The 12549-nt window shown below is 41.0% G+C and overlaps 1 protein-coding gene across 1 annotated transcript in view; it reads right to left on the bottom strand.

The window, feature by feature from the left end:
• Positions 1 to 5108: 5108 nt before the first annotated feature.
• Positions 5109 to 12549, bottom strand: part of LOC100493237 (Fc receptor-like protein 3) — a 29102-nt gene continuing 21661 nt past the window's right edge. Inside the window, exons 14-19 of the mRNA XM_031891484.1 lie at positions 11356 to 11427; positions 10239 to 10310; positions 8398 to 8466; positions 6968 to 7105; positions 6649 to 6741; positions 5109 to 5832 (exon numbers count right to left, since the gene is read on the bottom strand). Of these exons, the coding sequence (XP_031747344.1) occupies positions 5618 to 5832; positions 6649 to 6741; positions 6968 to 7105; positions 8398 to 8466; positions 10239 to 10310; positions 11356 to 11427 (659 nt within the window). The 3' untranslated portion in view covers positions 5109 to 5617. The remainder of the gene's footprint in view (positions 5833 to 6648; positions 6742 to 6967; positions 7106 to 8397; positions 8467 to 10238; positions 10311 to 11355; positions 11428 to 12549) is intronic.

The following is a 12549-nucleotide window of genomic DNA, read 5'->3' on the forward strand; positions in this document are numbered from 1 at the left end:
TAGAGGCTATGGAAGGCACGAAAAAACACATTTTCTCTAATTATCACGAATGGCAAGTAATTTATCAAAATGACCAAAAAAAACCCCATGAAAAAAATCCGCATAACCACAAATGCCCCGAAAAATGATTTTCATAAGAATTTTTGTGCGCTTACAAATCAAAGAAATACACAAAAACCTCTCCAACCAGGATTTATCAAAATTCGAGTTTATGTTTTTTTCACGGTTCGAAAAACCCCCGCAAATCAGACTATACTGAAGGATATTCTTAAGAACCACGAATATTCGCTTTTTTATAAAGAAAAAATCCTTGAAAAGTCGTCAGAAAAAACACGGCAAGTAAAAGCCGGAGAGGTTCAATAGAAGCCAATAAAAATTGTCTCTCAAAACTTGAAAAAATGAATGAAACAATGTGATTCTCGCCAGGGTGCGACTTTTTTTTCCGAGACAAAACTTTTTCGTTTTATAATCGAATAAATCGCACATTTTTCGTGGTTTAGAGAAAACAGTAAAATCCACTTTTTCTTCTGCATAAAAAGAAAATAAAAATCATAAAAAAAAAAACCCATGACCTTTAGTAAATGGGCAGCCAATGAATTGATGGCATATCCGGTTGTAGCTAGCCTATTTTTTCTCCTAACCTTCTCTCCTGAGTTCGACTTAATTATTACAGTGCTCAAACAAACCAGAACTATTTCTGCCTGTGTAAGCCTGCATTCTTGATAAAATCTATGCTGAATGAAGGTCTCTGTGGGTGTATGCTGTTTGTAGATTTAAACATAACTGATCATGTGTCAGAGGAAAAATGGCTGCTGGGTGAAAGCTGCTATTTGTTTAAATATGGTGATGGTGGTGCTGGCAAACAGAGGGGATATATGCAGTACAAATAATGCCATTGGGCATGGGGTGGATTCGCCGAAACCGAATCCATTAAAAAAAGGCTGGATTCGGCCCGAATTTGGTGCATCCCTAATTCATTGTAGGAAAATGTAGGCTTTACATTTTCTAAAATTGGAGACCAGATTGGGACAACGATTGTGTTTGTTATTTGGGTAGGGAGGGTGGGGTTTGTTTTAATATTGGCTTTAGGCTGATGCCACACGTGGCGTTTTTCCACTGCGTTTTTTCTCGGCCTACAAACGCTGCACAAGCCACACATGGCGTTTTTCAGCCTAGTACTGGTGACGTAGCAAATCCCATTTCCATGGTGCTAATAGTGCGAAATAGCAAAAAACGCTGCGTATTTCCGCTAGGTCTGGCAGCTGCCTTTGTGTATACATAGGAATAGCTTGCTTTGCAAATACTGGCGTATTTCGGCCTACGCTTGAAAAATCCGTGCTAAGGCGTTTTCTAGCGTATTTCCGCATTGTGTGGTTTGCTTTGAGTCTTTTCAAGTTATTTCGATGGATGATGATATCGGGCGTTTTTCAGCCGCCGAGAGAATTCGAAAATATGCAGTGGAAAAACGCCTCGTGTGGCATCAGCCTTAGAAAGAGCCTTATAATTGGTTGTCTGGCCTGCAGCTGATGGAAGGTATTTTCATTCTCAGTGCTAAGTAAAAAAGAAAATGTTAATCTGAAACAGCAAAATATATTCTGGAATATCATAGGTGACATTTTAGCGACTATGAGGAAACAGAAGAGGGCTTAATGGTTCCATAATATAGTGAATTGATTCAATCAGTCTATCCAAGCCCAATGGTATTAGTTGAAATTAAATTAAAGAATGATGTGGACAAAAAGACCATTTTAAATCAGTCTTAATTTTTGTATTTTTTGTGGTGTATTTGTAGGTGTTTGACCTTCTGTTTCGCTTCTCTTACATTGAAACTTTGGGTTGCCAGGGTCTCTGACTATTCACCCAGAAAGCAGATTAATCCTTAGTCTACACCGATGTTCTTATTATTACTATCTTGGATTCCTCATCTTACTATTCGCTCCCACTTATGTTTAGACCATTACCTGGTGGGACCCTAGTAAGTAAGGAATTCCAAAATGGAGCCAAAAAATGAATGGCAAAACCACAAACGATAACAAATAAAGACCAATTACGATTATACATTATATCAAAGGTAGTTGCCTGGACCCTCTCTGCTTCACCAATTACTGTAGTCTTGTGGCTCATTGGAATTCATCTTATTTTTTTAAGGAGAAAAATAACCCAAAAAAGAAACCCAGGAAACAGAAAGGACAAGAGCAACAAATGGACCCAGAACCATTTTATGAGCAGGTCACATTTCCACAGGTAATTATCCATTGGCTCTTAGGATTGTAGTAGAGCAATGGGGCAACAACATTCTTAGTAGAGGATCCACCACTAACCTGTTTTATGTATCATGGTGGAGGGGGGTCTCGATGTTCATCAACGAATTGGAAATATAATTTAATGCCTTTATCTTTACCCAGGCACCTATTACAGCAAATGAAGATGTTTTTACTAAATACGAAGTCATCAAAAAATCTTAAGATGAAGTCATGTGATATCTGCAAAAGCGCCAATATTTTTTTCCCCCAATGTAATATACTGAGAGTACATGTCATCAGAAATTAAGCTTGACTTGAAAATGTGTCTTTTTTAATCTAATAAGTTAAATGAGCATTGTGCAACCTACTGTATATCCGCTCTGCTCTTATTGGGCTACAGGTCTTGCCCATCATAAATGATATGTGCAATAAAAAATATGTTCTAAACCTTTCTTAGCAGTTCTATGTCTGTCTGAGAGACGATGACTAGTGATGGGCGAAATGTTTCGCCATGCTTGGATTCGTGGCGAAATTCCGCATTTTGCCATTGGCGGATTGTTTTGCGAAATGGATGAAAAAATTTGCGCGGAAAAATTCGCTGCACGTCCAAAAATTGACGCCGGCGTCAAAAAAAAGAATAGTCGCGGGCGTCAAAAGAATAGCCGGGCGACGAAATAATAGCCGCGGGCGACAAAATAATAGCAGCGGGCGACGAAATAATAGCCGTGTGACAAAATAATAGCCTCGGGCAACTAAATAATAGCCGCGGGTGACAAAATAAAAGCCGCGAGTGACAAAATAATAGCCGCGGGCGACAAAATAATAGCCGTGCGATGAAATAATAGCTGTGCGACGAAATAATAGCCTGGGCGACAAAATAATAGCAGCGGGTGACAAAATAATAGCCGCGGGCGACGAAATAATAGCCGCGGGCGACAAAATAATAGCCTCGGGCGACTAAATAATAGCCTCGGGCGACGAAATAATAGCCGCGGGTGACAAAATAAAAGCCGCGAGTGACAAAATAATAGCCGCGGGCGACAATTTTTTTTGCCGCATGACATTTTCGCCAATTCACGGATCTTTTGAAAGATTCGCAAATTTTTTCGCAAATTTTTCAGCGAAGCCAAACGGAACAGATTCGCTCATTACTAACGATGACCAGAAATGCCCATTGGTTGGCGTTGATAGGAAAGTCCCATAACCATAAGGGTTCTGGGTGTGTAGAGCTTCATTCATTACCCTATAAGGGCTTCAAATCACAGTGATTCTAAATGGAACTTTGGATGTTCTGTGTCGTCTACTATTTGGTTCATAAGGAGGTGGATATAAAGATCATCCCTTATTCTCGCCCCAGAGGGGTCCTTCAACAAAGATCCTCAAGAAGAAAGATATGTAGCAAACTAGAACTCCACAGTTCAAACCTACAAAAAACTTCTGAGATATATAAAAGCCTAAATAATAGAACTATACATTATTAATAGTGAGTTCTGGGGTGTTTGATAGAACTTCAGCAGATATGTAACTATAATGTTCGAATGATAATAAAAGACAAATAAGGAACAAGATAAAAAGAAGAAGCCCATGTCCCTCAGCAGAAGGTTGGCTGTTGTAGGTAGGTTTGTACGATATTAAGTTAACCTTAATGAGAATCTCTTTGCAAAACTCGGTGAAATTCTGGTTGTTCAGCTTCCAAGAATCACATTTATTGGAACAGATGGAGATTTTGAGCCCATTTACACATTGATAGTTCAGTGAGGAGCTATACCGTACTCAAAGTCTTTCTGGGTAGATTTTCAACAAGTATTATCAAGAAATCTGAAGCATATAAGAGAAATACTTGTTTTGAGAAGATCAGTATAATGTAATGACGTGATAAGAAGAGTAAAGTTAAGGACCAGAGAGAGGTCCAAGAAGGGAGACATTTCATAAATATCAAAAAAAGCTTCCAGAAGTAATACCACTACCAGTGCATAAAGGTGCAATTATATATACATGGCATCTGACCAGTTAGCATTGTATGTATAACTAGTGATGAGCGAATCTTTTTGACATGGATTCGCAGTGAATTTCCGCATTTCGCCATCGGTGAATTGTTTCGCGAAACTTCCGTGAAAATCCGGCGTGGAAAATTTCGTTGCACAGAAATTTTTTTGTTGCGCGTCAAATTGGGTGCGGTCACATCAAATTGGGCGCAGTCGCGCCAAATTAGGCGCAATTGTGTGTAAAAAGGGCGTGGTTGTGTCAAATTGGGCGTGGTCGCAGCAAAAAATGCATGGGCGACAAAAAAGATGCGGGTGACAAAAAAAAGTGCAACAAATGCGTTTTGCGAATTTTTCGCCGTTTCGCAAATTTTCTTGCCGTTTCGTGAATTTTATGACGAAGTGAAACGGGACAGATTCGCTCATCACTATGTATAACCATTATGCCAATTCTCACAGAGTTTCCAAGACCATTAAACAATAATTCATTATGGGCCAGAAGGAGAAGGAAAGGTAAAATTTTTTAAACTAAGCTTTATCAGAAAGGTCTATCTAAATAGAGCCATAAGCACTCACAGAAACACTGCACTGAGTCCTCTATCGAAAGAAACAGGATTTCTTGTCTCCTCTTTTTGGGAACATGTTCTTCAGTATTAGACTTCCTCTCTTTTAGGGTTCCTTCAGGTTTGGGGCACAAGTCTGCTCAGTTCTCTCCCCCTCCCTTCTCCTGCTCCCCCCTCCCTTAGGAATGTGTGACCTGAGCTTCCAACGGCCATAACTGCAGCAGGAAGCTACCAAGACCAAGCTAAAATGGCAGCTGCTATCACAAGAAGCTTTTAGAGCTGTTACTCAGGTATAGTAAAGCTTTCATATTGTTCTAGGTGGAACTAATGTGGCTAATCTATTGCCAGTAAAATGTCAAAATGACTTTCCTTCTGCTTTAAAAGCTTTTGCAAAGTGTAAGTAGAACCATCAGCTCGAAGATAACTATCCAGCTTCCTTATTGGTTCATAAAGCTGTTATTGAAATGGACAATTCCATAATAAGGTCCATGATCAGACCTCCTCTCCTTTACATATCTTTATGTCCTTTTCTTCCTTTTTATAAGCTTTATTGGAAGGGATAGTGAATTTTGACAGTATTTTCCCAAGGCAAATTAACAATAATAATATTTTATATTATAAAAATGGCACATTGAATTATGGATACCATAATAAATATATACATTTGGTAGCAAAATAGTATACATTTTGTTATTTTTTAGCTCACCTAAGTTGTTAGAAAGGTTAAATACAGTCCAGTAGCCATAAAGACCAGAAGTCTCTTTTTTTACCTAGCTCTCAGACTGAGTTCCACCTCTGATCCCTACAGAAACCAGCAGAACTGAGTTGTTTATGGGTAAGATTCACCAACAGAATAACCATTAGAACTTGGGATAGAATTACTTCCTGGAAAGTGCTGCTTCAAAATGGCAGTTTCATCGTTTGTTAGATCGGAGAACTCGTTCTTTTGCCCAAAAATAGGAACCCTTCCAGCAGATTGGTCGTTGTTGTTCTGATGATGGGCTAGGAAATGCCTTTTTTGGTTGAGATGTTCTGTTGTGCCTTCTAATACAAGGATGGGAAAAAAATAATATGCATTATAGCCAACTAAATAGGAGATTAACGGAATAAATGTTATAACCAACAGACGTTCTAGGTCAGTGGTTCTCAACCTTCCTAATGCCACAACTCTTTAATACAGTTCCTCATGTTTTGGTGACCCCCAACCATAAAATTATTCCTAAGACCATCAGAAATATGTGTTTTCCCATGGTCTTAGGCAACCCCTGTGAAAGGGTTCGACCCCCAAGGGAGTCCCGACCCACAGGTTGAGAACCACTGTTCTAGGTAATGGGAGGTCTTTTGAGTACCACTACAACATGGTCTTAGGCAACCCCTCTGAAAGGGTTCGACCCCCAAAGGAGTCCCGACCCACAGGTTGAGAACCACTGTTCTAGGTAATGGGAGGTCTTTTGAGTACCACTACAACATGAAGGTACCTCCAGGATAGCAAATGGCTATGAATAGCCTCATCACTAACATAGGCTTAGGCTTAGGTAAACTTGAAACAATTTTGTCCTGATAATAAAAAAAAACTGAAAGCTCATCAGGAATAACGTAGGGCATAAGAGGAGAAGGACAATATCTCCCAGTGTAGGGAGATCTTACTAATACATTCACCAATGTATTGCCTGGAACGGTTGGGATCAGGATGAATTTGTTACCCATTCTCGAGCAAATTGGACAAGGCTTCAGATAGCTGTTTCTCTAGACTGCCTAGAAATGATGTAGGAGGTTCTGTGGCAAAAGGATTGAACTTCTCGATTATATTCATATTCTGCAAAATAATTTGCCGTGGCTTAGAACCAATGAGAGACTTACGTGAAGGTAACTCGGTGTACCTGGGCTCCTCTGGCACAAATGATACCAGTATGGGTGTAGAAGACATTTTCACTTTGGGAATGCGGCTGTGGACTACAGAGAGAAGACAAGACGTTGCACCACAATAGCCTTTCCAGGGGCCTCCACCCTCCCATTAGAGCTTTACCAGAACGTTAAAAGTTCTTTTTGCCTCCCTTTCATGGACCAAACATAATCATTCATACCCTTTACATTTGTATTGTTACTGCATTCATTTAAAACTGAACTCATCTCCTCTACTATATATGAGCAAGGCATTATGGGGCAGGGTAGAGGGTACCTGTTTTAAGACGCTGAAGGTGCTGGATTAGCCATGAAGATCGTTTCTGTCTGGTCTTGATAACAAAGGCAGCAGCAACAACAAGCAGGGCTAGTACTGATCCTATGAGCCCCAGTGCCAGGTACATCTGACTTCTCTCTGTGAGGAACCAAAAGAACTCGATTTAGAACCATAAGGAGCAAGTGGACTTCTTTAGATCCATTCACTGTAAGTAACCTGTAGAACATTCCTGTTTTATACATTGACTTGGAACGGATCGTTCTACTGCCTTATGTCAGTTCTGAGGCATGTTCTCTTTCTTTCATATACTGTAACTTCTCACACCATGGGTATCTGGAAACCCAGCTTGTAGATTCCTGCTCCTAAATATTGTTTGGAACGATGAAATGTAATCAAGAGATTAATAGGTACTGGATCTCTTGGCATGTCCCTTGTACTGCTCCACCATATTGTAATTGGAAATTCTTCTCCAACCTTGTAGACAACTTCTTAACCATCACAGATAGAACAACAACAACAAAACTGAAACAGATACAATTCACATAACTTTATCTGGAGTCATGTTAATGAAAAAAAAACATTATTTAGGAACCTTTGCCCTCACTGAAGCCTGATTCGGTTCTACTGTGTTGTACATCAACCCCATTTCCTTCCCTCCATTGAGAGCCAGTAGTAGAGATGGACGTATTGTAGACCAGGGGTGGCCAGTAGTGATGGGCGAAATGTTTCGCCAGGCATGGATTCGCGGCGAATTTCTGCGTTTCGCCATTGGCGGATTGTTTCGTGAAATGGATGGAAAAATTTGCCGCACGTCCAATAATTGTCACCGGCGTCAAAAAAGAATAGCCGCGGGCATCAAAAGAATAGCCGCACCACAAAATAATAGCCGCGGGCGACGAAACAATAGCCACGCGACAAAATAATAGCCGCGGGCGACAAAACAATAGTCGCGGGCAACGAAACAATAGCCGCGCGACAAAACAATAGCCGCGCAACGAAATAATAGCCGCGGGCGACGAAACAATAGCCGTGCAACAAAACAATAGCCGCGGGCGACAAAACAATAGCCGCGTGACAAAATAATAGCCACAGGCGACAAAAGAAAAGCCGCGCGACAAAATAATAGCCGAGGGCGACAATTTTTTTTGTTGCACGACATTTTCGCCGTTACGGAACAGATTCGCTCATCACTAGTGGCCAGACCTTTCTCAACGGTGATCAACCGATGACTGGGGAATGCGGAAGCACTGCATGAAAGCACTTACGCATCCCCAGCTTCATCGAGGTCCACCAGAAATCCACGGGGGTGGACCTCGATTGACGTATTGGCCACCCCTGTTGTAGACACTCTGTTTCCAAGAAACCCATATGTGTATTTTTGTAGAGGAAATATGTGATAGCTATGAAGTCATTTTCAGTTCTATACGTACCACCAAGCTGGAAATGTAGTTGGCTGCTTGTCTCCTTTCCCCTACTGGGTAGTGACGCTCCTGGCTGCTCTGCAATGATGCAATGTATAGAGATAATGAAACATAGGGGCACATTTACTAACCCACGAACGGGCCGAATGCGTCCGATTGCGTTTTTTTTCGTAATGATCGGTATTTTGCGATTTTTTCGGAAAATTGACGCGACTTTTTCGTTACCAATACGATTTTTGCGAAAAAACGCGAGTTTTTCGTAGCCATTCCGAAAGTTGCGATTTTTTCATAGCGTTAAAACTTGCGCAAAAAGTTGCGATTTTTGCGTAGTGTTAAAACTTGCGCGAAACGTCGCGCCTTTTAAGTTTTAAAGCTACGAAAAAAGCAAAACTTTTCGCGCAAGTTTTAACGCTACGAAAAAATCACAACTTTCGGAATGGCTACGAAAAACTCGCGTTTTCGTATTGGTAACGAAAAAGTCGCGATAATTTCCGAAAAGTCGTAAAGGTGCCGAAAAAATCGCAAAAAATACGAAAAAGTCGCAAAATGTTCGTTTTCAAATCGGATTTTTCCAATTCGGACTCGGATTCGACCCATAGTAAATGTGCCCCATAGCCTTCTTTTTATTAACCTGTTTTCGACTTCTAGAATTCTAGAACTGTTTTAGTTTCTAACGAGCCATTTTGGAAACTATTAATCTATTTCACCTCATCTCAGCTCCTGTACAATACTGTCCTACCGACTTTTGGCAATCATTTGGGGAAGGATCTTTCCTGTTTCAGCACCATAATGGCCCTAGGTACAAAACATGGAACATCGGAGATCTGAGAAGAAGAACTTTACTGACCAGCACATCAACCCAACTGAACTCCTGAGGAAGGGATTGGAATAGCAATGTGAGCCAGGTTTGCTCAGTCAACATTAGTGCCCACCCTTTGGTATTTAATTGGAAGCAAATCCCATCCAACTACAGTATGTTTAGGGTTGCCACCTTTCTAAAATCTTTCAACGGCTGATGGGGGGCAAGGTAGGGACGTGAAAGGGGCGGGGTTGCGACACACGACAGCCAGAGGGAAGGATGCAAGCATGGTTTTTATGAGCTGATTAATTTAATTGCCTTCTTTGAGGAGCTGAGTAGAAACTTAGACTCAGGGATGACAGTGGATGTGATCTACTGTGCTAAAGCATTTGATACAGTACCAGGTAAATTAAGGGATATTAGTCTGGAACATAATATTTGTACTTGGATAGAGAACTGGCTGAAGGATAGATTACACAGAGTGGGGGTAAATGGAACATTTTCTAATTGGACCAGTGTGGTTAGTGGGTACCGCAGGGGTCAGTCCTTGGTCCTTTGCTTTTTAACTTTTTTTTTTAATGACCTTGAGGTGGGCAAGTGCAGAGACGTGCAACTAAACTGGTAAAAGAGATGGACGATTGAAATTATGAGGGTAGAGTGCCAAGGTCGGGGTTGTTTTCTCTGGAACGGGGACATGATTAGTCTTTACAAGCCCTGTACATTAGAGGATAGTATAGACATATAGCGGGGGATTTAGATACACCACCACTGTTAGTTGGAAGAATTTATAACAGGTATACTTTGGGTGGAAATGATGATCTACAGTAGGATTACATTATAGGGATGGTATTGGGGGATACCTGGAAGCCATATTACTAAGCCATATTACTAGCTACCTCTGTTTTGTTCGGCTTAGGTCTCGTTCATGATGGTTTTACAGTAATTTAGCTTCTAAGAGCACTTTTATCTCAATACCCTGATTACCCTACTCTTTTGAGCAGGTCGGCTGCTAAGTTTCCCTACTAACGTTGTTAGAGAGGCTGTTGGTTACCTGTATCTTCCTTTGTCTCCCTCATTTGGGATGAAACACCAGTTGCGTTAGTTCTGCCTTCATGAGAAGCTCCTTTAAAGAGAAATAAGGTGCAAATACCTGTTAAAGGTACAGTTAGGACAGATGCATTCTGGGTCTATAGGCCTGTTTATAATGGACATTTTGTCCACATTTGTTGCTGTTATCTAATAAAAAGGAATAGTTACACTTAACTCTGATCTTTCTAACTCAATGGGGCAGATTTTCACAAACGCTCAGAGTGTTCATTCGAACGGTCCGAGCATATTTCCGCCGAATTTTTCGTCGCTTGTGTGACTTTTTTCGGCGCCCGCGCGACTTTTTTGTATGCTTGGGCGAAAAAATCGGAAAGGTTTTCCCACTGTTTACAATCGTTCGGTACTAAAATTTCATGACTAATACGTTTTTTCGTGATATTTGAGATCTTCAGAAATTTTCGTATCCAATCCGAATTTGTCCCATTCGGGATTCAAACTCGTGATTTCATGAATGTGCCCCAATAAGTAAGGATGCCAGACCATTTATTTATTAAGATTAACACATTGGGGCCCATTCATGATAGCACAAATTTGTTTTTTCAAGATCGTATTTTTTCTCATTTATAGAACTTTTCGTATCGACCACGATAATATCGTTTAAATTTACTTCCACGAAAAAGTGAGCCCTATGGGAGGCTTCCAAAATCATGCATTGAAGTTTCAAAGCCAGAAAGGTTTTGGCGCCGTTTACTATTGTTCGGATCCCAAAATTTCGTGACTTTCGGATCACAACCACAATAATTTTGTTCGTCCGGGAAAATAATTTTCGTGACATTTTCGAACATCAGAAGTTATCGTGGTTACTCCGAATTTTTTCCTATCATGCTTTCATGAATGGGCCCCATTGTATTTAATTGTGAGCATCCTGGTACATTTATAGCTAGAAATTTAGCCATATAACCATATAAGCAGCGGAGTAGCCTTCCATCCGGCCCTATTAATGTGTTTTCTTTGGCGTCAGAAGCTCCAGTACCAATAACCCAGCTTGATTACACCCTCTCGTCTATATTTAGTTGTAGGGGTACACATTCTGTATCGGTGCTAAAGAGACTTGTAGTTACCTGGATCTCCCATTGTCTCATTCGTTTGGGTTGGAATACGTTTTGCACTTTTTGCATCTCCAGAAGCAGCTTCTTTTAAAGATAGTGAGAAAAAAAAGATCTGTTAAAGATGCAGTTAACACTTATGCTCCTTTGAAATTCTGGGATGTAGCCCATCTGGGCCTATAGATGTGTTCATTCCTAGCAGGGAGATCTCTAATTTAAAGGAGAAGGAAAGGCTAATAAAGAGTTAATCAGGCAGGCATACCTTCAGTTGTCTCAATAGTGCCCTTAAGTCTCCCCATATTTCACCTGTTCAGAAGATCTGAAGCCAAACAGGAAGAAAAAATGCTGAGCTGGGTAGAGAAAGTTCCCATAATGCCTCACTCCTGCACAGACACTCAGACCGGTGTACATGCTCAGTTAGTAAGGCTATGGGGCTGATTTGCTAATCCACGAATCTGAATCCCGAATGGGAAAAAATCGGATTGGAAACTAACATATTGCAACTTTTTTCATCGCCGTCGCGACTTTTTCCGCGAATTGTCGCAACTTTTTCGTAGCTGCTACGAATTGCGCGAATTTTCGCGACTTTTTCATAGCCGTTACGAATTGCGTGAATTGTTGCGACTTTTTCGTAGCTGTTACGAATTGCGCAAATTGTCGCGACTTTTTCGTATTGAGCGCTAGTAAACGGCGGGCAAACCTTTCCGATTTTTTCGCGTCGGCTACGAAAAAGTCGCGACAATTCGCGCAAGCCGTAACGGCTACGAAAAAGTTGCGCCGGCGACGGAAAAATTGCAAAATACCGATCATTGCGAAACAAACGCATTCGGACGCTTTCGATCCGTTTGTGGATTAGTAAATCGGCCCCTATGAGTCAGCTTCCTGCTGATTGGCTCAGATCCACATTCCTAAGGGGGGGGGAGTGAGTTCTTAGCATTCTTGGGGAGGGGGGGCAGGTGAGGGGAGAGAGCTGCGTGTCTCTGGCACATGAATTACAGACACAAGAAATCTTTTGACAGAGAAGTCAGTGCAGCATTTCACTATAGACCTTTCTGATAAAGCTTACTGAGTTTTTACCTTTCCTTCTCCTTTAAAGTCTTCTTTGGTTCAAGACCCCTGCCCAGTTAAAGACACCTTTCATTTTTCATACAGTGCCGGCATATTAACCAAGGCCCCACCCAAGTGTAACCTGAAATTTACCTACACTAG

The sequence above is a fragment of the Xenopus tropicalis genome, chromosome 8, assembly GCF_000004195.4.
Source record: "Xenopus tropicalis strain Nigerian chromosome 8, UCB_Xtro_10.0, whole genome shotgun sequence".
In the NCBI taxonomy this organism is placed as follows: domain Eukaryota; kingdom Metazoa; phylum Chordata; class Amphibia; order Anura; family Pipidae; genus Xenopus; species Xenopus tropicalis.